Raw genomic sequence first — 25169 nt, forward strand, 5'->3', positions numbered from 1 at the left:
CATTTGGTGCATTTAGCTGAGCCTCAGTTTCCTCCTCTGGAAAATGGATGGAGCCCAGGTAAGAGTTACCAGACCAGGTGAAGTCCAGCAGTCGGGGAGTATTTTATACAATTCAGGACTCACTCTCCAGCTCGGCATATCCCAAAACTGTGTTTTCCCCAACGATGATTAAACTGGTAGGCTGTTCAAAATCTTTCCCAGCAAGCGAGATGGGGATACTGAGAGTGGGCCACAGACATGTTTTTTGCTTAGACTTCTAACTCAGATCTGTTGACTTAAATGTCTGCCCTCCTGTCCCACTACTGGGTGCTCGTACCACTGAGCACACCACCCTCAGGTGGAAGAAGTTGAAAGGGTCTGGGTTGCTTTGCGTCTCATCAGCTTCCTCTTTGACAGTGGGATGCCTCCTGCCAAAACAATCACGCCTGCTTACAGCTCCAAGAGGCTCAGGAGGCAGCCTGGAGTCCTGCCCCACTGGCCCAGTCGGATAACGCTCTTCTCTCGGCCACCCTGTGTTTCCCCTGCAGTTCCATTGGAGAAAGCCCCCCCCACCCCCGAGCTTTGTAGCCTGAACATCTAATGGATATTTTCACAACCTGTTAGAAGGCTGCTGAATTCCAGCTCCCAGATGCCACATTTGGGTGCTGACAACTTGTGCCAAAAATATTTGGAGGAGACGATGAAGGAACCAACCTCTGAACGGAACTGATCACGGTAGCCGTGACAGCTGTTACCTTTGTCCAGCATTTAACAATTTGCAAAGCATGTCTTAGGCATTACATGGTGTCAGTTTTGACCTTTGTGGTAACTCTTTAAAGAAGAGGGAGGTTACAGGTATTATTGTCCCAAGCCCAGCCATATCAAGTGGCCTGCTGTCTGTCAAGTCACAGAGAAAGTGCTTACCAGGAAGCCCCTGGAGGGAAGGGAGGGTCAGGAAGAGCCCTAGGGGAGCCGCTTCAGGAGCGGGGAGCAAAGAAGCCTCCAAGGTATGGGAGAAAGCCCAGTGGAGCGGGGAGGAGCAGGAAGAGAAGCAGGAGAAGAGGGATCTCCAAGCAAGGCAAAGGAATGGCAGGAGGAAGCAGAGGCTGTGCCACCTCTGCAGATATGTTCCATCAGAGATAGTGCAGCCAGTGGCTAAGAAGGTGGGTTTATGGCTAGTATATTGCTAAACTTCCCTGTGCCTCAGTTTCCTCATCTGTAGAATGGGCATAATAATAGTCCCCACTTCATGCAATTACCATGAGGCTTAAGTGCTTATTCCAGGCCTGCCACGTAGTAAGTGCAAAATGTCCCCTGTCCTAAAGCCCAGAATTGGACTTGACCACCCAGCCATGAGTGATTTTTTTTTTTTTTTTTTTTGAGACAGTCTCACTTGTCACCCAGGCAGGAGTGCAGTGGTGCAATCTCAGCTCACTGCAACCTCCACCTTCTAGGTTCAAGCGATTCTCCTGCCTCAGCCTCCTAAGTAGCTGGGCCTACAGGCGCACGCCACCACACCCGGCACATTTTTGTATTTTTAGCAGAGACGGGGTTTCACTATATTGGTCAGGCTGGTCTCGAACTCCTGACCTCAGGTGATCCACCCACGTCAAGTGCTAGGATTATAGGCATGAGCCACCGCACCCGGCCTGGCTGTTATTAGCATGTTATTAACTAGTATCACGAGCGGCTCAGTTTGAGAATCAGTGGGTTAAGATAATGATTCCTACAGAGACCCACAGTAAAGTGCAGTCTTTCTGACTCATATTTACAGAATTCCTACTATCAACCAGGCAGCGGGATATGACGGCTGTCAAGGAAACATGGTCCTTCCTCAAAGATTTGCACCAGTAGGTAGAAGAGGCTTGCTCTGGCCAGTCATTTAATCCCCACTGCAGAACCCCAGGACTAGGGATCTATTCATGCTCCCATTCCACGTGGGAGGAAACAGGGACAGAGAAGTGTAGTCAGCTGCCCAAGGTTACACAACAAGGAAGCCGTGGAGCTGGGATTTGAACCCCAGGGGTCTGGCTGGCTCTAGAGCCTGCATAGTGTGCCCCGCCAGTAACGACAAGTGGTGGTGACTGCCACTGGTATCCAGAGTGTGCAGGATGTGGAGGGCAAATGATGTTTGAGCTGAGAAAAGCTGTCGTGCTGCTACAGGGTGTTATATGGAGTGGGGACTGGGGAAGGGAATAAAAGGGTAGAGAGTCAGGGACCCACGAAACTTTGTCTCTAGCAGAATTTGACATAGCTCCAGCCTGAGGCACCCGGAATTCCTTGGCCCTCCTTGAACATAACCACACAGGCTTTATGCGTGGGGTGTGGAAAGTGGGCAGCGAGGGACGGCGGCAGGTGCGAGAAGAACCCTCCAGCGGGGCTCAGGAGCTCTAGGCTCTGGGATGTAAATCAAAGCATCGTGCCTCAAAGGGAGGCGCCCAAGGGATGTCTCAGCCTCTCATTCTCAGTTGGCGAGCAAATGGACAGAGATGCACTAACGTGGCACGTTTTGGAAAAGCAGCTCTTGGCTTCTGCAGATGGGATGTCTCGGGCTGTGAAAGGGGGCCTCCGGGTGGCTCTGGAGGGATGATTTCCTCAACTTTAAATAAAGGCGGCAGCAAAGTAAATCAAAAGGCTGCAGCCCTCCCGCCCTCCTGCTGCAGGTATTTTCCCGGCTGCTGCTGCCCCCTGCTGACACAATCAGGACATCGCGGCCTCCGTGCCCCGCCGAGGCCACAGCTCAGGCCTCCACTTTGCATTCCGGGCGCACAGAAGGTGAGTCAGTCCCATTTCCTCTGCCCTTTATTGAGATGGCCACCGCCAAGCACTGCATCAGCGGAGACATAAACAACCAGGCCCACGTGAACAGTGGAAAAAAGAACAGCAAAGGTCATTACCAAGAGAAGGCAGTGCACCAGATGCGACAGTGCATTACAGGAAATTGTAAAACAGAACTGCACCACCGCATTATAAATCCCCCTCCAGGGACTCATGGCCACCGCAGTGGCTGTTCATCAGAACCGGTGCTCCCTGAGTCTCACCATGTGTCAGGCGTACTGGGGACCCCTTGCATGTGGTGACTCTTCTAAGCCTCAAAGAGCCTACCGGAGCAGATGGGAGGAGACTGAGACACAGAGGAGAGGTGGCAAGACAAGGATTCAAGCCCAGGAAGCCCGAGTCCCATGGTCTTGCAGATTTCAAGTGCAAAGTCAATATCCTTTATTCAGTGGGTTCATACATCTAAATCAGTGCTTCTCATCCCTGGAAGATTGTCATTTGGCAATGTCCAGGGACAATTTTGGTGGTCTCAGCAAGGGAGTTTGCTCTGGCATCTAGTGGGCAGAGGACAGTGATGCTGTCAAACATCTATATTGCTCAGGACAGCCCCCATAACTAAGAACACTTCACCCCTAAGTATCAGTAGTGCCGAGGTAGGGAAACCCTGATCTAAATACATAAAATTTCTACGAATCTACTAGCACTCTCTTTTTGGCATTGCCTCTGACATGAGGGCATTTGAGCAAATCTGCTTTAATGTGTGAAAGGTATTCTTCTTGAGAATTCATGCAGAATAACTCTCAATTATTTAATTTCCCCTAAAACCTCCTATTTACCCAACTGTTGGATTGCATCCAACAATTCTGCTACTACACCCTGTGAATGATAGGGCTGTGACGGGGCCCAGGCAGCAGGAGAACCCCCTGGCTGTCACAGCACAGTGGCGAAGGGGCTTGGGCCCTGCAGTGGGGATGATCAGCCCTGGCGCTGTGCGTGGAAGGTTGCTGCTGTCCCCGGCAGGGAGCCGCAGCTCATCCGCATGCTGCTCTTCAGGGATGTCTGGACGTGTTCAGCCCTAGGATGATTGAACAATTCCTGGGAACAACTTGTCAGCAGCTGCCCCTCCACTCCCCTCTTACCCAAAGCCCCAGTAATCAACCCCAACAGTCCAGTCCCTGGCTTTGGGAAGCAGGACTGTTAACCCTTCCTCTTCCATAGAACATATGGGTGTAACTAGGGGTGCAGGCTGGGGGTGGGAGAGGACCCAGGATCAGGTCACCCCATATGAATGGTCATTGCACACCTCCCAGCAGTAAGCCCATTGCCTGCCCAAAAATTGGTATTCAAGAGTTGGTGCTTATTGAATGAATGAATACACAACCAGAAGGGTAAAGTCTATGAGAGTCATTCATTCATTCAAAAGTATTTACTGGGTGCCTCACCATGCTGGGGACTGTCCTAGATACTGGGTGAACAAAAAAGACCAAGTGTCAGTTCTCATGAAGATTGCCTTCTGGTGGAGGGCGACAGATACCATACAAATAAACTAATAAATATGGAATATAGGTGGCCCTCTGCATCCACGGGTTCCACATCTCTGGACTCAACCAACTGCACATTGCAAACATCTGGGGAAAAGAAAAATTTTTTAAAAAGCAACAATAAAAAATAATACAAATAAAATACAGTATACCAATATTTCCACAGTATTTCCATTTTATTAGTTACTGGAAGTAATCTAGAGGTGACTTAAAGTATACAGGAGGATGTGTGTAGGTTTTGTGCAAATATTACACCATTTTATATAGGGAACTTGAGTAGCCCCGGATTTTGATATCTGTGGTTACCAATCCCCCGCGGATACAGAGGGACAGACTGTGTAATCTCTGGCAGTAGTGAACGCTACAAAGAAAGTAAAGTAAGTCAAGGAGATTGAGACTGACAGATTGGGGGCGATGCTTAAATTGTGTGTTTGGGAGGGCTCCCCGAAGGCATGACATTTGAGCTGAGATCCGAAGATCATGAAGGAAAATCATACAGCTTCATTGGGAACAGTGCGTACAAAGACCCTGAGGTGGGAACGTTCCCGAAGAGCTTGAGAAACAGTAAAATGGCCCAACAGAGTAGATAAAGGTGGGTTCTGGCATTAGCTAAGAAAAGCAGTTTTCAACAGGAGCATCTGTTGGAGTCACCAAGAGGGTTTACAGGTTTGCATGTTTCTGGTGGAGGACGGGGGAGCGGTTTATCCTAGAGTTGGAACGTTTCTGGTTGGAGATGTCATTTGTGGTTTATGGTCATTTTGACATTAGCCCTTAGGTTGATGCCCTTTGGGTTGGATTTAGGCAGTTTTTGATCAAGGGGAACTTTAAAATGGCGGCGCTTCTCCAAGTTGGCGATGTCTCTGCTCTGTCATTACCCACCTTGCAAAATGAAGGAACCGAGGCTTCAGAGGTTGCCCTGATGTGTGTCTGTGTCTTAGCTAAGTGGAGCTGCCTCAGGAGAGTGACGCACTGAATGGGACCCCTTACGGGATTAACAGGGTCACTCACGGTGAACAGGTTGACCTGGAGGGGAGCTGGCAAAAGGGAGGCAGAAGACCAGAAAGAGATTTTTTGCTCACCGGACCTGGGGTGTCTGAGACGACTCACGTGATGTCACCAAAGAAGAAAAGCAGTTACGGAGAATGAAGGAGAAACAGACCTTTACTGTAACACCAGGAATGAATTCCAAGGAAAGAACATTTTAGACAACTTGCATTTACTCCGGATTTGCGGCTGAAACCATCAGTCATTCATAGAGTGTGTGTTTATTCCCCAACACAAGGCTGGCGGCCACCCTGAGATGGAGAGTGGCAGAGAGGTGGAATGTTCTAGGCGTCTGGAGGGAATGGGGAACTTTCACGCAGGCACCTTTGCTGAGAGGCTGCTCTTCCCTTCAGCATCAGCCTTCAGAGATCCCAGGGGCCCCAAAGGAGTGACAACAGGGGGTACATTCGGCCAACCAATGACAGTGATGATAAACCAAATCTGTCCAGATAAGCTTCCGCTCTCCCATCCACCCCACAATCATGTATGCACCTACTATGTCCAGGCACTTACAGGTTTCTCTCCTTCCATCCCCACAACCACCCCACGAGGCGGGTTCTCCTAGGCCCATCCTGAGAGGCTGAGGGATGAGATGACTTGCCCAGGTCAGGGAGATGGCAGTGATTTAGGTCTCTGACCCCCAACCACGTGGAAGAGGCACCCCCAACCCGGTAAACGCGTACCGAGAGCCTCCCTGGGTGACGGGCAACGAGGTGAGTGATGCATTCTCCTTTTGCAGAGAGTAAACGGACTAAGAGGAAAACACGAACTCAAGTTTCCGTGTCTCACCGCTCAGCCCCATCAAAGTGTACTTGTTCTCCCTTTGTTCACAAACATCAATTTAAGCACCTTCATATTTTAGATTTTAACGCTCATAACATTTTTGGGCTTTTAAAATTACATTTCCCTGCGGGATGCGGGGCAAGGACTGAACTTCTCGATGCACTGTCATAGCCGCGTTGTGCAGAACCCGGGAACCGGGGAAGCCGCCAGAACCGCTGCGAAGTCAAACGAAGTCAGAACGGCCTCTACTGCCGCGGCCTGGCCCACTGCGCAGGCGCCACTCCAGACAGTCTAGCGCCCAACCTGCCCCACTGTAGGCGAACCCACTTCTAGAAGGACAGCGGGAGTGGCGAATCCCCATTCAACCCGAAGACGGGCCAAGCCAGGCTCTGACCAATCAGAAAGCTTCTTTTATCACCGCTTCTAGCTGCTTGACGTGGAGGCTTCTTTATCTCGGGACTGTGGGGCGCAGTGGGGGCGGGATATGCAGTTGACTGACGTCAATAGCAACCACTCGTCAAGCAGAATGAACTTGAAGAACAGATAATCCTACGAGTTGCATCTCAAGAAAAGGCTGTTATCCCAACTCCTTACTCCCATTGGATTTTTGCGAGCCCTCGAGGGTGAGAGCTTTTGGCGGCAGCCAATCGAGGGTCAGCGAGGAGGAGGAGGCGGGGCAGGTGGGCTATGGTTACCTAGTGAGTGCGTTAGGCGCTGTACTTGTGGCCGGAGGAGAGCCGGGTCGTCTTACCCTGATCCCGCTGGGTAGGGCTGTGCTGAGGGGCTGGGCGGGGAGCACAGACCGTGTCCGCTCTCTTGCACCTTTTCAGACTGCCGTGTCGGGCCTCGAGCCGGGCCCACCGGGAGCCCTCCCCTGCCCACTCGCCCCCAGCGCCCGATTTTCGCTCTCAGCCCAGAAGGGCCGGGTTTGGTCATCCCCAGTCCCGTCGCGGCCACTGGCCCTTGAGATCAGCCCTCCCCACCTTCCCGTCCCAGGCCAGCCCAGGGCCCGAAGCGCACCCACCCGCGCCTCTAGCAGCCGCTCTTGTGCTCTGGGTACGGCTCGCGGGAGTGTTGGTTACCATGGTGAAGCTGGCAGCCAAATGCATCCTGGCAGGTGAGTCTGAAAATTTGCGCTTGAATACGGTGGTCTCTGGAGTCCAGAGCCTTCATAATTCATCCAAAGCTTTTGTTCACCTAAATTGCCTACCTTCTTTTCCTTTCTCTCTGCCGAAGGCGAGTTACTGCAATTACTGATACAGGAAGTTACATTAGGCGCGGAAGAATGATCTTCCAGAGTACTTCGCTCCTCCAGTGGATTTTCCCCTGCTCCCTGTCACATACTCTGAGACCACCTTTACCTGTTGAGCCGACTCGTTAAAAAATCACTAGTTAAAACTCTGGAGGAGCAGACTTGTTAAAACAAAACAAACAAAACTTAAGCAAACCTTGAGTGCTTTAGCTAAACATTTACTGTACCCCAAAGTTAGGCATCAGTGACTTTGGTAGTCTTTACTATGGGAATTTTTTTTTCCCTGACCTCACCCCCTCTGATAACGGTGACCTGAGCGTAGTGACCAGAGTTTGCAAAAGGCACTTGTGTGTTGTCTTTAAGACCCAAAGTTACTGTGCTGCCCCTCTCCAAGAAGGGCATAAATGTTGAGACTCCTAAAGGCAGGAATCTTTGTTTTGTTGACTGATACATCCCAAGCATCCAGAACAATGCCTGGAACATAGTGGGTACTCAATAAATACTTTCAGAATGGATGAATATACGGCATGCACATTTGTAGTGTGCCCCTTGTGTCACTCTGCACATTTAGAAAAACAATAGCTTGGATTATAGACTACGAAACACATATGCATGCTACTAAGTCCTTACTGCATGTGAGGCACACATATTTCATGTAATCATCTCACCATAGCACACTGGGCTAGGTACTGGATTTTTTTTTTTTTTTTTTTTTTTTTGAGACAGAGTCTCACGCTGTCACCCAGGTTGGAGGGCAGTGGCGCGATCTCGACTCACTGCAACCTCCACCTCCCTGGTTCAAGCAATTCCCCTGCCTCAGCCTCCCGAGTAGCTGGGATTACAGGCACGCACCACCATGCCCGGCTAATTTTTTTTTTTTTTTTTTTTTTGTATTTTTAATAGAGACGGGGTTTCACCATGTTGGCCAGACTGGTCTCGAACTCCTGAACTCAGGCGATCCGCCCGTCTCGGCCTCGCAAAGTGTTGGGATCGCAGGCATGTGTCACCGCACCCGGCCAGGTACTGGATTGTTGTGATCTTACTGAAGCACTGAGAGATGTCAGCCAAGGTCAACCCCTAGTGAAGCTCCTAGGCAGGATTTCAGCCCCTCGATCTGCCCAACTCCAGAACTCTTAACTCGTGTTTCTGTTCAAACCTGTGACCTTTCCAGGCTTCCCTGGCCAGCTCAGGAAAGAAGTGGTGAGACATTATATAGAGAAAAAGATTTCTTTTTTAAAAAATTGCCCTCTTCCAGACTGAGAATAAATTATGATATTTTTAATGGCTTTTATAATTTGAAAATAAAAGGGTCACACAGAAAGATGACTGACAGTAGTAACGGAATCATACTGGAGCAAAAGAAATTAATGGTTCTCAGGAGAGTCTCCAGTTTCCAGAACACCAGAGGAGGCAGTGTTGTGTAACAAAAGTAATTTTGCCTGTTCCTCTTATTGGCTGTGTCATCTTGGACAAAGCACTTTTTTGAGCTTTAATTTCCTTATGGATAAGGTGGGAATATTATTTTCTGAAGTTACTTTTTTTTTTTTTAAATGGGCTTCTCTCTGTGTTCTTTTTAAATTCGGTTTTCATCATGGAGCTAACTTAATGAGCACTTTGGGTGCATCAGCTCGGTGCTAGACCCTCGGTACAGGTGGTCTCACTGAATCCTCATAGCAACCCTGGGGGATTGGTCTTATTGCCATCTTCATCTACAGATGCGGCAACTGAGGCCCAGAAAAATGAGAACGTTTGCCTTGGGTCACAGAGCTGGAAGCGGCAGAGCTATATGATCCAGACCCTGGATCCTAGTCTGATTTCCAGGGCTTTAGCCGAAGCTACACTGTCCTCAAGCTGTGCTCCTCTGGGCCTTTTTCTGTCTTTTTTTTTTTTTTTTTAAGATGGAATTTCACTCTCGTAGCCCAGGCTGGAGTGCAGTGGCACAATCTCAGCTCACTGCAACCTCCGCCTCCCGGGTTCAAGCGATTCTCCTGCCTCAGCTTCCCGAGTAGCTGGGATTACAGGCACCCACCACCATGCCCAGCTAATTTTTTGTATTTTTTAGTGGAGACAGGGTTTCACCATGTTAGCCAGGCTGGTCTTGAACTCCTGACCTCAGGTGATCCGCCCGCCTCAGCCTCCCAAAGTGCTGGGATTACAGGCGTGAGCCACTGCGCCCAGCCCTTTTTTTTTTTTTTTTCTTTTGGCGTAATTTCACTCTGTCTCCCAGGCTGGAGTGCAGTGGTGCACAATCTTAGCTCACCGCAACTTCCGCCTCCCAACTCAGCCTCCCACGCAGCTGGGGTTACAGGCACACATCACCATGCCCAGTTAATTTTTGTATTTTTAGTAGAGATGAGGTTTCGCCATGTTGGTCAGGCTGGTCTCGAACTCCAGACCTCAAGTGAACCGCCCGCCTCAGCCTCCCAGAATGCTGGGATTACAGGCGTGAGCCACCCACCGTGCCTGGCCTCTTTGTGCCCTTCTTTACCCCAACTCCCTCGGGCAGTTCTTTCACCTGAATGCAGCCACTGCCTAGTTAATGGCTCCTGAACTCCAGCCTGCGCCTAAATCTGCAGCCTCTTCAAGGCTTCCACAGCATTTCCTCTTGAAAGTTCCCAGGGGCCAAAAGACCTCAGCCCAGAAATCAACCCCCTTTGACACCCCCCCACCCACCCCTGCCACACACACGCCATTGGTTTTGTTTTTCCATCCATGACCCACAGCCCTACTGCTGAAACTGTGTTATTCTGTTTTTTCTGTCACATAACTAGTCATTGAAGGACCTGATGTTCAGTTCAAGTGTTAATGCGTTGAACAGATACTCACTGGGCACCTGCTGTGTCTAAGTCACCGTGCAAGGTGCAGTGGGCATGCAAGCATGAAGCGGTTGCATTCAAGGAAGAATTAAGATGCACGTGATAAGTTCTAACACAGCGAACACAAAGCAAATGCCCTTTGTGTGCCAGATGCAGGGAAATACCTCCAGGCACAGCTGCTGCTTGTTCTGGTTCTGGAGAAGAGAGAAAACAACATTTGACATTGATCTATATTTTATTTACTTTTTAAAAAAACACTTAAATAGTACTTATCTATGCCAGGCACTGTACATACTAACTCATTAAATCCTCATAACAATTCTGCAAGTTAGGTGCTATGATTATCCTGTGTTATACATGTTGCAACTGAGGCACAGAGAGGTTAACTCACTGATTTAAAGTCACACAGCTAGAAAGTGATGGAGCTGGAATCTGGCTTCACAGTCTGTGCCCTTAAATACCGTGATATTCTGCCTCTTGATATACATGGAGATGGTAATAGAGTCTCCTGGGAGGGCTGCTCTGACATCACATCTTGCACTGCTGCTGAGCAATGATCCACATTAGCCACACAGATAAAGACGAAGGAGGGAGAGATGGCCTTCAGAGGCTGTGCAGGAAGGGTATTATTTGAGATTTCCTTGCAGCGAATGGACGGGATTTGAATTTGGTCTAGGGGTACCTGGAAGGAGGTGGCCTTGAGGAATTTTCAGGGACTGGGAGAACAGGAATGCAGAGCCCAGATTTGGGGTAAGGGATTGTTGGGGAAAGAGTGGGAAGGTGGGTTAGGGCTGACCGTGGAGATGGGTAGGCCATGAAGGAATCCTCAGTGGGGTTTGTGTGAAGGTTTGCCAAGATGGAGGCACTGTGTTATGAGGGTCCATCTGTGGATGCCACGCTCTGGGCGGATTAGAGCCGGGAGAGAGAAAGAAGAGGAGAGAAGTGTTTTCAGTGAAGGCACAGTCAGGAAGACAGAAAACGCAGTCGCCATTTCAGCAGAGACATTGTATTATATGGAATCGGTTCATCAGGCGGTGGAGAACTGAGGAAGCAAGAAGGCAGCACTGAGATGACGCAGAGTGGCGGGCAGAGGTCGGGGGTGTCAGAAGCTGGAAGAGCCCCAGGGAGCTGGGATCCGGACCCCTGAAGAAGGGGCCCTGCCCGGCGGGTGCCAGCACCTCAGGAGTTCAGTCACCCCCCGCAGGACTCCAGCACATGCCACAGAGCACCAGGACCCATTTCCCACTGGGAGGAGCCCAGCCCTGTGTTCAGGGCAAGACACGCCAAACCAGTTCCAAATCATCCTGGAGGGTCTATGTTTTAAGACCACTCCCGGTACCAAGGACTACATAAGTCAGGGGCCAGGCAAAAACCAGCAACTCTACTCAGCATTTCAATGGTGAGGATTTCAGTAGGATGTTAATGACAGAGGTGCTGGAGGACTGGAAGGGGGAGACTGAGGCAGCACGGGTAGTAACTGCAGGAAGGAGCACCGCCTCTCGGGCTGGGGAAGCAGAGGGAAGCATGTGGGGCTCTCAGCCCAGAAGCAGGGAGGAGGGGCCCTGGGAGCCGAGGTGTGGATCTCTGAGAAGAGGGCACTGCCCACTGGTGCTGGTTCCTCTGGGGGCAACAATAAGGCTGGTCTAGGAGTAGGGAAACACACACACACAAAAAAAACCAAGACCGGAAGCAGTTAGTGCTGCTGGGGTGCAGGCCATTGCTAGGGTAGTGCTAAGAAAAAGGAGAAGCAGGCGGGAAGAGCAACGTCCTCTCCCCTGACGCCGGCCTTCCCCTCTTCTTCCAGAACTCCCATTGGCAACACCTAATAGGAAGCTCCTAGCAGGGGAGAAACGTGTGCAGAGGCCCCCTCTCCAGCACACCACGGAAGGACTTGAGGCTGAGACAGAAACCCAGCCGTGAGGTCTGAGCTAACTGGGGCGGCGGGGTCAGCAGGGAGGGCCGAGCAGAGATGGGCTGAGACTCAGCCAAGGATGTGAGGAATGCAAGGGAGGCTGCCTGGAGACAGGAGGAAGGAGGAGGAGCAGTCAGAGGTGACCTGTTGAATCTGGGGACGATGAAAATACATGGTGGCATCACGAACAGAAAGCATGGGCGAGGGGGATGACCCACTCAAGACCAGGGCATGACAGAGCTTGGCCGTAGACAGACTGAGGTTGGAGGAAGATCCTTCATTCTAATGGCAACTGGCAATGCACACGGGTTTTTGGATATATAGACAAAGCTTGGGAGGGAGAGCCTGCCCTCTGTCAAGGTGACAAGAGTCAGTGGGATGGAGTGGACTGGGAGCAGAGCGCCACCGAGGACAGGCCTGTGGGAATGCCTACACTCGGGGAGCATGGGGCAGGCAGATGGCAGGAGAACCAGGCCAGGGCAGGGTCACTGAGGCCATGGGGACCGGACTCGGGAAGGAAGGGGTCGCTTCAGGCTGACTCACATCCTTCAGAGACGTCAAGGAGGATGAGAACCAAGAAAAGGCCATCGGCCTTGGCAACTGTGAGGTCACAGGTGACCTCACATCGTGCCCTTGCAGACGTCATCCTCTCGGTCTTGCAGAGCCCTGCCTGCTGTCACCCCCAGGCCCAGCCCTTGCCCCTAGGGAAGCCTCCTTCCCCAGTGAACCCTCTCATTCGTTTCTTTCCTCGATGCTCCCCAGACGCCTTGCTTCTCAGTTTGTGCTATTTGAATTTGCACTTGTCATCCTGTTGCTCTGCAAATGTGTTTATCAGTTATTTCACCTCCCTGTGCTTCTGAGCCCTCATAGCCAACACAGGCGGTTTCCTGTAAGTGTTGGTGACTGTGACTGACAGTCAGAGGAAAGATTTATGAAATTAACCAGAACAAATCTGTGAGGAATCTCATAAGCAGAAGGAGCCGATTTCCAGCTGGATTCAGGAGCAGAACTGGAGTCGGCAGGGCGGGCGCAGTCAGGGCCCAAGGAAGGAAAGCGACGCGCTCTGTTTGCTTCCGAGATGGACGGGTACCCCGTGACGGTCTAGGCTGTGGTTGCCCCAGATGTCATGGAAGGCTGCGGTGAGGAGGGCCTGGAGGGGCAGCATTAAAAATGGGTCAGAACTCATGCCTGTAATCCCAGCACTTTGGGAGCAGAGGCAGGCAGATCACCCGAGGTCAAGAATTCACGACCAGGCCGGCCAACGTGGTGAAACCCCATCTATACTAAAAATACAAAAATTAGCTGGGCGTGGTGGTGCGCACCTGTAGTCCCAGCTACTCAGGAGGCTGAGACAGGACAATCACTTGAACCCGGGAGGCGGAGGTTGCAGCGAGCCAAGATCACGCCACTGCACCCCAGCCTGTGTGACAGAGACTCCGTCTCAAAACAAGAAAAGGATCAGAAGTGGTCCCTGAGCTCTAGGAGAGGGGCAAGGTCTGGGAAGAGCATGAGGTTGGAATCCCGGGCAAGTTACCCAGCCTCTCTGAGCCTCAGTCTCTTCATCTGTCAGGTGAGGTTAATGATACCTTGGTGGAGAAGGAATGAATGGGATTGTGTGAACAGGTCCATGAGGGGGGCTCAGCACTTGTTGGTTCCCTTCTAAGGAGTGATGACAAATAGAAAAGCAGGACCTGAATAGCTCACTCAAACCTGGAGGAGTTCACATAAAATGAAATGACACAAGCATTGAAATAATTGTCTTACAAGAGAAAATTATAGGTGGGAAAAGTCAAAACTGAAAAGCGAACAGTGGCAGACTGTCGAGAAGTTGAGGAAAGAAGTGTTGAAGCCGACTGTAAAGTGGGAAGCAAAGGTGAAGAGACAGTACCAAGTGATACGAGTTGGAAGCCGCGGAGTGCGGTGCTGATTTTGCTAAGCATCCAGAGGATGAGAAGCCGAAAGCACGTGTTCTGCCAGGGCCTGGACGGTGGAGTGCAAGTCCATGTAAGACTCAGGAGGAAAAGAGGTAAAACATGGAAAGAATCAGCATCAAAGGAGGCTCATGTAAGACTCAGGAGAAAAAGAGGTAGAACATGGAAAGAATCGGCATCAAAGGAGGCTCAGCAGAGTCATGAGACGGAAAATGGGGAGGGCAAAGGGAAATTAAAGACGGGCAGGGAGAGCTTCCAGCACCTGTGACGGGCACAGGAGAAGCGCTCGATTAAATGGCGCCCAGCCATCTTGTGAAAGGCTCAGGTCTGAGACCGAAAACTGCGACATAAACCTTTAGTTCTGAGGGACCAGTTTCTGGGGCTGTTGAGCAGCAGAGGAGAGGGAGATAAAGCCAGTAGGTGAGAGACGAGCTTGGAGGAGGTGACTGCTATTGCAAATAGAATTGGTGGAGAGGCCTCTGGGAAGATGAATCCTCGGGTCACAGACGGGCACTCCGCGATGGAGACGGAGCATAGCATTTAGAAAGAGATTTCAGGATGATGAACATAGCCTCATACTTCTTGCTTCCCACAAACGCAGAGACCCTTCCATCCCTGACCCCCCACCCAAAATAGTATTCAGGTGGAAGCTGTCAACCCAGATTGGGTCAGTTGACAGGTGAGTCTGCCTGTCAGTGCCAGTCACACTTCTTTACCTTCAAGACTTGAAAGTAAATTCCAGTTTGGAAGTGACAGCTTTTCCCCATAGGGCGTGTTTCAGTGGGAGAGCGTCAGTTCCATTTCCAGGGCCCCAGAGCCCTCCGTAAGCTCTGTTACCTTCTGGGTCAGTTCCCGTGGATAAAAGGCTTAGCCATGCAGGAATGTGCTCTGGCTGCTGTGAGGTTTGCAGATCAGTCTCACAGACCTGTGCCCTGCCCACGGCCTCCGAACAAGTTCCTGTGAGAGGCAAGTACATCTCTCAAAACTCACTGAAGTTTTTGGTTTCTAGACTAATGTTCTGCAGTGAGAGATTCTCAAGTCGGATGAGAACGGAGGCGTTCTTTTTCTTCTTTTCTGACCTCACAGGAGACCCAGCAGTGGGCAAGACCGCCCTGGCGCAGATCTTCCGCAGTGACGGGGCCCATTTCCAGAAGAGCTACACCCTGGTGAGCTGGGGGGGTCGAGACCTGGCCATGGCTTAAAGAGAAGTGCTCAGTCACCGTGAGTGAGTGACTGCGGTTCCTTGAAGAAGCCTTAAGACAGCTGATGAGAAGCTGCTCGGAGGGCCACGTAGAGATCATTTTTTCCACTAGCCCAGGGTGAGAGGTCGGCTACAGAGCAGACTGGCCACAAGCAACTTGGCCACCATGTGTAGCAGCTCATGTCGGGGCAGGGAGGTGGAGAGGACTAGTGGGTCCTCTCTGACTTCGGCACACTGAGCTGCTTCTCACCAGAATGAGTCCAGAACAAACCCTTCCACTGGAGATAGCCCCCCTGGGATCGGGGTGCTTGTGTGTCCTCCTGTAACAGGCTCCCGCTTTGGGGGCCCTCAATGCTAACATTCTTGGTGTTCCTCGGTAGACAACAGGAATGGATTTGGTGGTGAAGACAGTGCCAGTTCCTGACACGGGAGACAGTGTGGTGAGTGATGCCTTTACCCAAGGGAACTCAGGGCTCCCCCAGCTGGGCCCAGGGTCTCTGTGGTCACACCACCCTCCCTAGGAGAGATGTAGGGCAAGGCTGTGGCCTGGACTTGTCTGAGCATTTCGGAATAGAATCAGGAAGCATTCAGGGGAGGGACTGAGGAGGTGGAGGAGGCAGGAAGGAGGACTAGGATATGGGCCTGGCCCTCAAAGAACTTGTTCTCTACTATCAAGGTTCTTGAGTCTCTGTATGGGAACCTGGGGCTCTTGAAAGTGGATTGCAAGGTTTTATGTTTGTGTGTACTTTTCTAGAGAGAGGGTTTGTAGCTTTCACCAGATTCCTAAAGAGGTCTGAGAAAAAAAAAAAAAGTATAAAAGTATAAGTACTTCTGATGAAGAGAAAGGTGAGTGCCCAGGTAACCAATATGCAAAACAGACCGTGGCACTGATGTTCAGACGGCATATGCTGGGGATCAGAGGCCAGCCAGGAAATACCCAGTGCCAGGAGGGAGCTTGGCGGGGAGCCGAGGGGTGATTTCCTAGGGGAGCAGCCCTGGGGGCTCTCACGTGAGCTGGGGAAGGTTTGGACAGGGCAGGAAGGGTCATCCCGCACCCTCTGTCTGCATCACTCCTTAGCCATCCCAGAAGGGTGACAGAATGTCCTACTTTAAACACCTTCCCCAGGCCTACTCGGTGACCTCCTTTAGAAAGAATTGTTCTAAGATCTGAAAATCAATTTGGTTAACAAAGTGCAGAATGACCTTTTGGAAACCAGAGCGCTCGCCGGCCTGTTTAACATTCTGTTCTGCCAGGTGGGAAGTCAGCTTGTTCCTGGTATTTTTGCACTCAGGGTTACAAGAGGTGAGATTCCACACAGAAAGTGCTGGTCGGTGCGAGAACCCGTCGTACCGCCTCTCTAAGACTCTGGAGTTCGCTCCTTTCCCCGTCATCTTCTCTCGTGCCTGGGAGAAAGAACAGAGCATGTGTGAAGATGTGGGTGCCTGTATTTCACCCCTAAGACAAGTCTAGTGTGAGCTGAGAGTGATACCAATGACTCGTAGCTTGTGGTTTTTCCATGTGGAGACTTTCTTGCTTTTCTGATTGTAGGAACTCTTCATTTTCGACTCTGCTGGCAAGGAGCTGTTTTCGGAAATGCTGGATAAATTGGCAAGTAGCACGTGGTCTTCTTCCTGACCATCACCACCTCCTGCCGAAACGCTGGTCCCTGACAGTGCTCACACAGCAGTTTCCCTGCACTGTGCTGTTGGGAAGCTCCCATGGCATTCCTCTTTAAGGGGCGTTCCTCCCAGCCCAGGACTCGTGGCTACTTGGCAAGAAGGAGCGGCTGACGCGCGTGCCTGCCCGGGCCCCAGCTTCGGGGTGCCCAGGATCCAATGGGCCAAGAGCCTTGCGGCTCAGTCCTTGCAGCCCTCCCCTGTGAGGCCTCCCTCCTTTAGAGCAACACCCTCCTGATGGTGTCCTTTCAGATGGTGTCCCCTACCTCCCAGGACAGTACAGACTGCCTCCTCCCCTCTGGGAAGTGCTATAGAGGCCTCAGCCTATAATGGGGCTCACTTTCTGCTGTTCCACTGGGGTTTTCTCCGGGAAATGCCCCTGCTGCTGCCCAGGGCTCACCACGCCCCATCCACCCCCGTCCCACCAGCCTCGCAGGATCCGCTTGCTGTACCTTCCATGGTAACAGTCTCACTAATCTGGGCCAGTGAGCTAATTAGAAGGTTTGAGTTCTCCAGAGCCCTCCCCTGCCTTTCCAAGAACAGCCACATTTTAATGGAAACTGTTTTCTGCCCCTTTTTTTTTTGTCGCCTAAGAGAAGTATATCTAATGATAGTGATTTCATACAGGGTTGGCTTCACGCATCGGTTCACGATGTTCACCCCAATTGCCTACTGTGTGCATGGCCTGGCACTGGGGCTGCCATGCCCAGCAGAAGGGAAGATGTATTTGGGCAAATCCAGGCCATGTGCCAGCCGTCAGCTCACACCCTTCCCTCCAGCCGGCCCTGACTCCCGGTTCACCCGCTCTGGCTTTAACTTGATGCCTGGCCTCTTCAGGATCCCCTCACTGAAGCCTGGAAGAAGGAGGGTTTCTTGAGTTAAAACCATGCTGAGATATCTCCTGCATGCATGTAACAGAGTTCAGTGTGTTCTAGCAAGAGTTCAAGAGTTAATCTGTGGAGTGAAGGGTTCATCAGTTTAGTTCACGGTCCTCCCATCCCGGACACTGCCAGGAGCCAGCACAGCCTTATAGGGTGAGGAGGAGCCCTCTAGAATGGACTCTGGGCTGGCCTTCCAAGGATCCAAAAGGGAATCCAATCTGGAGGGAAAAGAATTCTCCTCTGTATCCTGGAAGGTTACTGACACCCCAGAAATAAACCAGGTCCTAATTGTGCAAGGTTGGGGGATCCAGAAACCAGGGCATGACCAAGAGTCACAGGCACCAGGGTGCGTACCCACAGCCTGTACAGGGCCATCCGACATCGGGGTAGGCAGCAGGACATCGCAGGACTCTGAGCAGCCCCTGAAGGCAACAGCCCCCAAGAGTGTAGCCTTGGCTCTTAATTGGGTCATGGAGCCCTGTCCAGTTGTCGGTGTGGTTTGGATTAGGCTGATGCAGGGATGGCAAGAGAAGCAGAAAGTGTCCTCTGCATTTTAAAAAGCCAGCCCTTATTAAGAAGATACAAGCAAATAAGCTCCCAGGGCTGGCTAATGAAGAAAGAATCTTCTTTCAGGGCTGGAAAGCACAGAAACATAACTTGCATGGTGGTGGGCTCTCGATGAGAATGAGTGGAGAATGACTGAACGAGGCCAGCCACAGGTGAAAGCAGATTTCTGGGTAGAGAAGACCTCAGTCGTCCCCCATCTCTGTCATCGTTGTCATTGTTTTTAAAGCCTGTCAGGCCTGGACAAGTCACTTAGCCTCCCTGAATTCGGTTTCTTCAGCTACAAAGTGGAAATATTCAGACACTCCACCGCGTTGGGAGGCTTCACAGTGAGGCGCAGAAGTGCCCAGCAGAGCCTGGCCCAGACATGAGCTCTCGTCCTTGGCGGCACCGCCCCAGCCCTGCCTCCTGCCACTCAACGGGGCCCTCCGTTCATTCCTTTGGGGAAATTGTTTGACTTCTGTGGGTGTGGCTGTTTTCTGACTCCCATCCCCTTTATAGTTTTCTGTTTCCCTCTGCTCCCCATAGCCTTTCCCTTGGAAGGCCAAATTGTCTCCCAGCCTTGAAGTCACTTTTCCTGTTACTGACCCATGCTCGTCCTGTCCCTCTTGCACAGTGGGAGAGTCCCAATGTCTTATGTCTCGTCTATGATGTGACCAGTGAACAGTCCTTCAACAACTGCAGCAAGTGGCTGGAGAAGGCTCGGGCCCAGGCTCCAGGCACCTCTCTCCCAGGTACGAGCCGCAAACACCCATGTTTCCCAGAGGCATCGCTGTCCTTCGGTTCAAGAGCACAAGGGCATTGCAGAGGCAGCTGTGGGTGGAGAAGGGGCCCCGGGCTTTGACTTTGATGGCCTGAGGCATACACTGGCCCTGCCACTTAGCAGCCATGCCAGCCTCGGTGAGTCCCCACACACACCTCTCCCAGTCTAGAAAATGGGAATGAGGACACACACCTGGCAGAGCTGTGGGGCGACTCAATAAGGGGAGGGTGCTGTCATATCAGTTGTTAATTCCAGAAAGCTAACCCCAGGGAAGAGTTCCTAATTTTCTCTTGTCTATGGGGTACAAGTAAACATTCAAGTCCTGTTGTCACTTCTGAATGCTTTAAATCAGTTTATTTTTCGTCCCTATGTGAGATCAACAAATTCTCCTCATTATAGACCGGGGAAAGTGATCTCCAGAGACAGGCTCAAAAATTAGCTGCAGCTGATGCAGCTGGGAGCTGAACTAAATTACCTCTGAATCCCTGACTCCGAGCCGAGTCCTTAGATTAGTATTAATGACCAGTTTACAGTTTGCTCCATGCGCTAGGAATTATTAAAAGGCTCACATAAATTTGGCCCTCGCCTTCACGCGTTTGCAGCCCTTGAAGGAGGCAAGGGAAACAGATATACATGAGGTCTAGAAAAAAGATCTAGCAGAAGCTGTGCATGAAAAGCAAAGCCCACCTGTCTCTCTGTGGCCGTCGGGGCCAGCACGAGAGACCCCCAGCTTTCCCTGTGGGGTCTCACCACCTTGAGTCGGGCAGCTCTTAGAGGATGCTTTACACCCCTCAAAAATAGTGCTCTCATCTCGCCCGCTGTCCTTCCAGACTGTGACAGTGAAGTGTCATATTTTGGTTGTTTCTTCTGAGTAGGTGTTTTAGTTGGGAACAAGACAGACCTGGTCGGCAGGCGAGCAGTGGACTCAGCTGAGGCCCGGGCATGGGCGCTGGGCCAAGGCCTGGAATGTTTTGAAACATCCGTGGTGAGTATCTCCGCTTGCCTCGTCGCCAAGTCTGGAGTGGGCCTCTGCTGGCAGCGGTCTTGCACATGACCTCACGTGCAGGGAGCTGTTATTCCACCATATGCAGAGTCTCATTTGGAACTGATGTTTACATTCTTAGCCCAAGATCTCTTCTCAGTACAGCAGTAGCCGCTTAGACATAACAGGAAGGCAGATTAGCCAGCCAACCCCGGGAAAAGGTATATCTCAACTAGTAAGAAACAGAAGTGCATGGTGTGCGGTGATCATGACCCTTGACGTTTGCATGCAGTATTCTGGGTTCAGATGTTGCTAGAACATTGTTTCCTGTGGCCCTCACAATCAGGCCTGTGAACCAGAAGTTGGCCTCACAGTTCCCATTCCAGTGTTGAGCTGCTGAAGTGACTTGTCCAAAGTCCCATGATTAGTAAAGGGTGGAGCCAGGACTAGGACTTGTGGCCTCTAATTCCCATCAGTGCCGCCCATCCTCACCTTGCTGCAGCCCCAGGGTGACTCCAGGCCACAAAGTTCCTGCCAGTTAAAAGATCAAAAGACCTCATTAAGTAGAAAAAGCAAGTGATTTGTTATCAGCATCTTCAGAACACTTTTCATGGCAAAAGCTGCAATTACTTTTGCACCAACCTCATGTATCATGATTTTAGCTGTCCAGCACTGAGGAACCCGCTTCCTGTGTTTGGGAGTTTTAAAGTCCCTTCCTCCCTGAGGCCAAGATGCAGGCATGTGACCCAAGCTGCACTAATCAGATCCCTCACGTGAGACTCCACTAGGAAGGGCATGAAGTGATGACCTGCCCTCTAGGAGCAGGAGTGGCCCCAGACATCCATCTCAGAACCAGCAGGGGTCGGGGTGTTGGTTGCCCTGCCCCTTGCCAGGGTTGCTAGCTGGGGAGACCACCAGGCCTGGCACAGTCATGGTCATAACTTGGACCTCATCTTGTGGCCTTTAGACCTGATTCTGTGGCCCTCAAAAGAGTCATGGGCTGGTTAATGTGCTGGAGATCGTCTTCGCATGGGCTGGTTAATGTTCTGGAGATCGTCTTCGCATGGGCTGGTTAATGTTCTGGAGATTGTCTTCACATGGGCTGGTTAATGTTCTGGAGATCGTCTTCGCATGGGCTGGTTAATGTTCTAGAGGTCATCTGCTGCCCCAGCTTGACTTTGGCTCTAGGCACTTCCGCTGTTGCATCTAGGAACCTTGACCAGTGCTGCTGTCCAAGCTTATAAAATCCCCTCAAAGCAGCATGCTTCCTTTCAGTGGTAAAGGCAGGCACTCTGACCTCCCATGGAGAGCAGGAGAACTCGCCGTGGGAACCTGGACATGTTATTTCAACTGTTGGTGCCTCAGGCCTGTAAAATGAGGATAATAAAATACATCCCCATTGAGTAATAAATATGAGAATCAAGTAATATGGTGCATATAAAACACGGATCACAAAGTCTGGCGCCTGGTAAACACTCAGTAGATGTTAGCTTTCTTAAAGTATAAATGTTGCCCCTGGAATCTTGTTTATACTGTTATTACTTACTAAATCCTTGTATTCATGGCTTGTGCAGAGGTAAATATCACCCTTGCCCCTGGTCCAGTTATCACAAATGCTAAATTAATGAAGTCCAAATCAGCTTTTCCTGTACAGTAGGTTCCTCATCTTTTCTGCAGCACACCTTTGTGCAAAGCAGTAGGCAGTAGTGCCCTAGCAAACAGGATTTCAGTATTCCCCCTTCCTCCATTCATTTGTGAAATTGTCCCCGCACCCCAATATTCCATATTCCCTGGAACACTTGATAGAACTCGGAAATTAAAACCCACCCCAACCTCCAAAACATGAGTCACCAAAGGCCAGTGGGCTACCGGTTAAACTCTATTCAGGTGTTGAAGTGGGTGGGTATAAACTATGCTTGAAGAGGCTGCAGTAAGCACTGCTATTATCTGTGCAAGTTAACTAGTCCCCCCTGAGTTGAGGCTCACAGAAGCACCACTGGCAGCTCAGTTAAGAAAGCTGTAATTAAAAAGGAAATATAACCAAACGCAGCTTGAGACGCAGCCAAGGCCTGATGCCAAGCCCATCTCCTTCTCTCCTCTGCCTAAATGCCGCAGTGACCATCCTGCTGACCCAAAGAAGGTCCCTACAGACAAGTGGAAGAACAGTCCACGGTGATCACTGCCCTCCCAGGCAAGCGAGGAGTGGGGAAGTAATGTTCATTGAGGGCCTACTGTGTGCTAGGTGTTTTGCACACATTATTTGTTTAGGCTTCATAACAGCCCTACAACGTAACACTCCTGTGTTGTACAGATGACAGACTCAGAAAAGTTGTGTAGCTTGCCCTGGTCGCACGGTTAAACAAGGGCTAGAAACAGGACTAGGGGTCAGGCCTGTCCAGCTGGAAAACTTGGGTTTTCTAGAAGGGGTACCCTGGCCTCCCGCAGAGCCTGCTTTGGGACTCTGCAGAACACAATTCTAGGCCAGACTGAACACTAGCCTGAACCTGCCCTGAGAATCCCTCACTCTAAACAGACGTACTCCACAGCTGTCCTGCCTGGGTAAGCGAGATGATGATTAGTGATCAGACAAAAGGATTCCTGTCATTGGCAACCCTCTTCACGTATTTGGAAAATAGTTCAATTTCCATCTATTTCAGAAGCACACCGTGGTGTCTATTGAGGCTCACCTGCATTGAATTCCTTCCTTTTTATGTTGAGATCTCCCAAGATTGCGTTTTTGAGTGTTTTCGAATCCATTTAGAAATCCCTGTGCGTGCGCTATGCAGGCCTCAGTCTTTTTCCATTCCACTCTTAACTCTGCTTTTGACGGAAGCAGTGTTTTACCCCGACACTGGCATTGCCTGGGACCTTGTGCTCTGCACAAACAGCAGCGCCCGGCAGGATGTACTGAATTCTTGCTCTCATGTCCAGCTGGAGGTTGATGGCCTTCAAGTCTTTGGCTGTTGGGCGCTTACTGTAAATGTTCGTCCGGGCTACAAACGCTCCACTCTTTCCTCTACACTCTCTCAGCATTGCCACCGCTGTCTTTCCTCTTGGCCAACTGTTTTATTTGCTTAGGCTTTCCCTGGCTAGAAAGTCCAGGTAACTTTCTCCAAGGGACCTGGTTTCCTTCGCACATTTCTCTCATCCCAGCTGGCCTCGAGGAAACGCAGCTCTTCCCAAATCAGAGAATCTGGATGCTGGGCTGGGCTCCGAACCAGCCAGCTGGGCCACTTCACCTGCTGGGCCCCAGACGACTCACCTGTGCAGCGAAAGCACCGCGCTTGATGCCTTCTGTGCAGCGTTCTTCAGTTTGGAAATCCTTCTGTTTCGCTGGGGATATTTCACGGCCTCTTCTCAAGGTTGCACTTTTGCCAGCTGCCAGGGATCGTCTCAAAACAGGTCCTTAGTGCATTCATAGCTTGAGCTACTGTCTTGAAAGTAGTACATTCCTTTTTCTGCCAGCTTGTTTCTGAAAAAGTTTTTGAATGCACACGTGTCCCCACAGAGCGAGAGTGGCTGTGAAGTGAGAGGTTGCCGTTTCCGTTCGCCTCCAGCCTGTCCCTGCGCACCTGGAGGGGCCCATTTTTTCCACCCCTTAGATAAAATCTAGGGCAAGTTCCTTAACTTCTCTTTTCTCTCTCAGGTAACAAAAATTCTTTTCGGCCCCTTTAGTCACAAAAATAGTCATGATTTCAGGTATAAAGTGCCCAGCCCTGGGTGATTGTCAAAATTCTGAACTTCATTTGAAGTCGCACCTCCTCTCACAGTCTTCGGGAGGGAGAGACCGGAGCCAGTAGTGCAGCGTGTTTGTTGGGGTCTGTCATGGCCCGCTCCATACCTGCTGGGTGGATCCGGCTGGTGCCCCGTGGACGCCTCTGAGATGCCCCTCCCCACCCCATCAGTGGCGCTGTCTCACCTGCAGGCTGCTTCTCACAGGCGCCCCCTCACCCGTCCTGCAGCCCCGGTTCCTGGCTGTTCATTCTTATTGGGATCCATCACCCTCCCTGAGGCGGTTCCAGCCGAGGCCCCTTAAGACAGCACCAGGCTGGCGCCACTTGGCCCCCGCTGGTCCAGGGAAGTGCCACTGCAGCCGTTTAGTTTGACAAAGGAGGCAGTGAGGCCGTCTCGTTGGCAGCCCTCTCCTGGCTTGCCCAGCTGCCACCTCACCTCGATTCCTCCCAGGCCTGGGTCCAGCACCAGCCTAGGAAGAGGGTGCCCCGTGCTGTCTGGCTCTTCTTCGGGATGGGGGGCTCCTGGTTGCCTGGTATTTTGCTTTGGCGTTTGGAGCCTCAGTCAAAACTAAGACAGGAAGGGTCTCATTTTCACATCTCATCACACATACAGTGACTACAACTAAAAGCACAGGCTTTGTAGAAACAGACGTGGGTTCAGGCCCCAGCTCCACCATTCACAAGGTGTGTGGCTTCCTGCAAGGTACCTTCATCTCTGAGTTTCCTGAATCCATCTGAGTTTCCTTTTTGTAAAATTGGCATCCATCAAAGTGGCTACCCCAAAGGGTATGAGGATGAAATGAGGTGGAAAGTAGGTAGCCCCTGAATGAGGGAAGCATGGAGTGAGTGCTGGGCCTCTGACCCTTCTAAAAGTAACACAGCCAACTCTTTAAACTGTCTTTCCAGAAGGAGATGGAAAACTTCGAAGCCCCTTTCCACTGCCTGGCTAAGCAGTTCCACCAGCTCTACCGGGAGAAGGTGGAGGTTTTCCAGGCGCTGGCGTGAACAGCTGGAGCAGATCGTGCTGCACAACTGGAGAAGACAGAATTACCTTTGCACTTTTAATGTATAATGACGGCTTTAAATAAAATGAGGAGAAAATGTCGAAGCAGCAGCTCCTTTCACTCTTGGCCTGGGTGGCCCTAGTTCCACTGTACACTTTGGCCACTGCGTCACTGCCGGTTCCAGGGCAGCCGGGAGCCCCACTTGGAACCCTGGCCCTCCCTTCTGTGAGGCTGGTGCTTCGGGACGTCTCCTTGCTTGAGGGGGTGGACCTGCCCACTCTGCGCGGCAGGGCGCACCAGCTCCCTAAAGGGCCTCCCACGGCAAAA

The 25169-nt window shown here is 51.2% G+C and overlaps 1 protein-coding gene across 6 annotated transcripts; it reads left to right on the plus strand.

Moving 5' to 3' along the window:
• Positions 1-6795: 6795 nt before the first annotated feature.
• On the plus strand, positions 6796-24946 carry IFT27 (intraflagellar transport 27). 6 transcript variants are annotated; one of them, XR_012089464.1, is made up of 9 exons: positions 6988-7242; positions 8281-8397; positions 15123-15202; positions 15618-15677; positions 16787-16846; positions 18976-19093; positions 19998-20107; positions 22220-22295; positions 24745-24946. XR_012089464.1 is itself a non-coding variant. In XM_073006739.1 (8 exons), the coding sequence occupies exons 1-8, from the start codon at positions 7209-7211 to the stop codon at positions 24841-24843; spliced, it is 678 nt and encodes a 225-aa protein (XP_072862840.1). In that variant the 5' UTR covers positions 6988-7208; the 3' UTR covers positions 24844-24946. The 6 variants fall into 6 exon arrangements, 5 of the variants coding, with proteins under 5 accessions (XP_007973849.1, XP_072862840.1, XP_072862841.1 ...); XM_073006739.1 differs by lacking the exon at positions 22220-22295; XM_073006740.1 differs by lacking the exons at positions 22220-22295; positions 24745-24946 and adding an exon at positions 21380-22213.
• Positions 24947-25169: the final 223 nt, after the last annotated feature.

The sequence above is a fragment of the Chlorocebus sabaeus genome, chromosome 19, assembly GCF_047675955.1.
Source record: "Chlorocebus sabaeus isolate Y175 chromosome 19, mChlSab1.0.hap1, whole genome shotgun sequence".
NCBI classification, from domain to species: domain Eukaryota; kingdom Metazoa; phylum Chordata; class Mammalia; order Primates; family Cercopithecidae; genus Chlorocebus; species Chlorocebus sabaeus.

Bases quoted from the DNA above. Each gene is read 5' to 3' on its own strand.
- IFT27 (XM_073006739.1), top strand. From the start codon at position 7,209: ATGGTGAAGCTGGCAGCCAAATGCATCCTGGCAG. The intron at 8,398-15,122 runs GTACTGGATTGT...CTGACCTCACAG, and splicing joins GTGTCACCGCACCCGGCCAG to GAGACCCAGCAGTGGGCAAG. The intron at 16,847-18,975 runs GCAAGTAGCACG...CCTCTTGCACAG, and splicing joins CGGAAATGCTGGATAAATTG to TGGGAGAGTCCCAATGTCTT.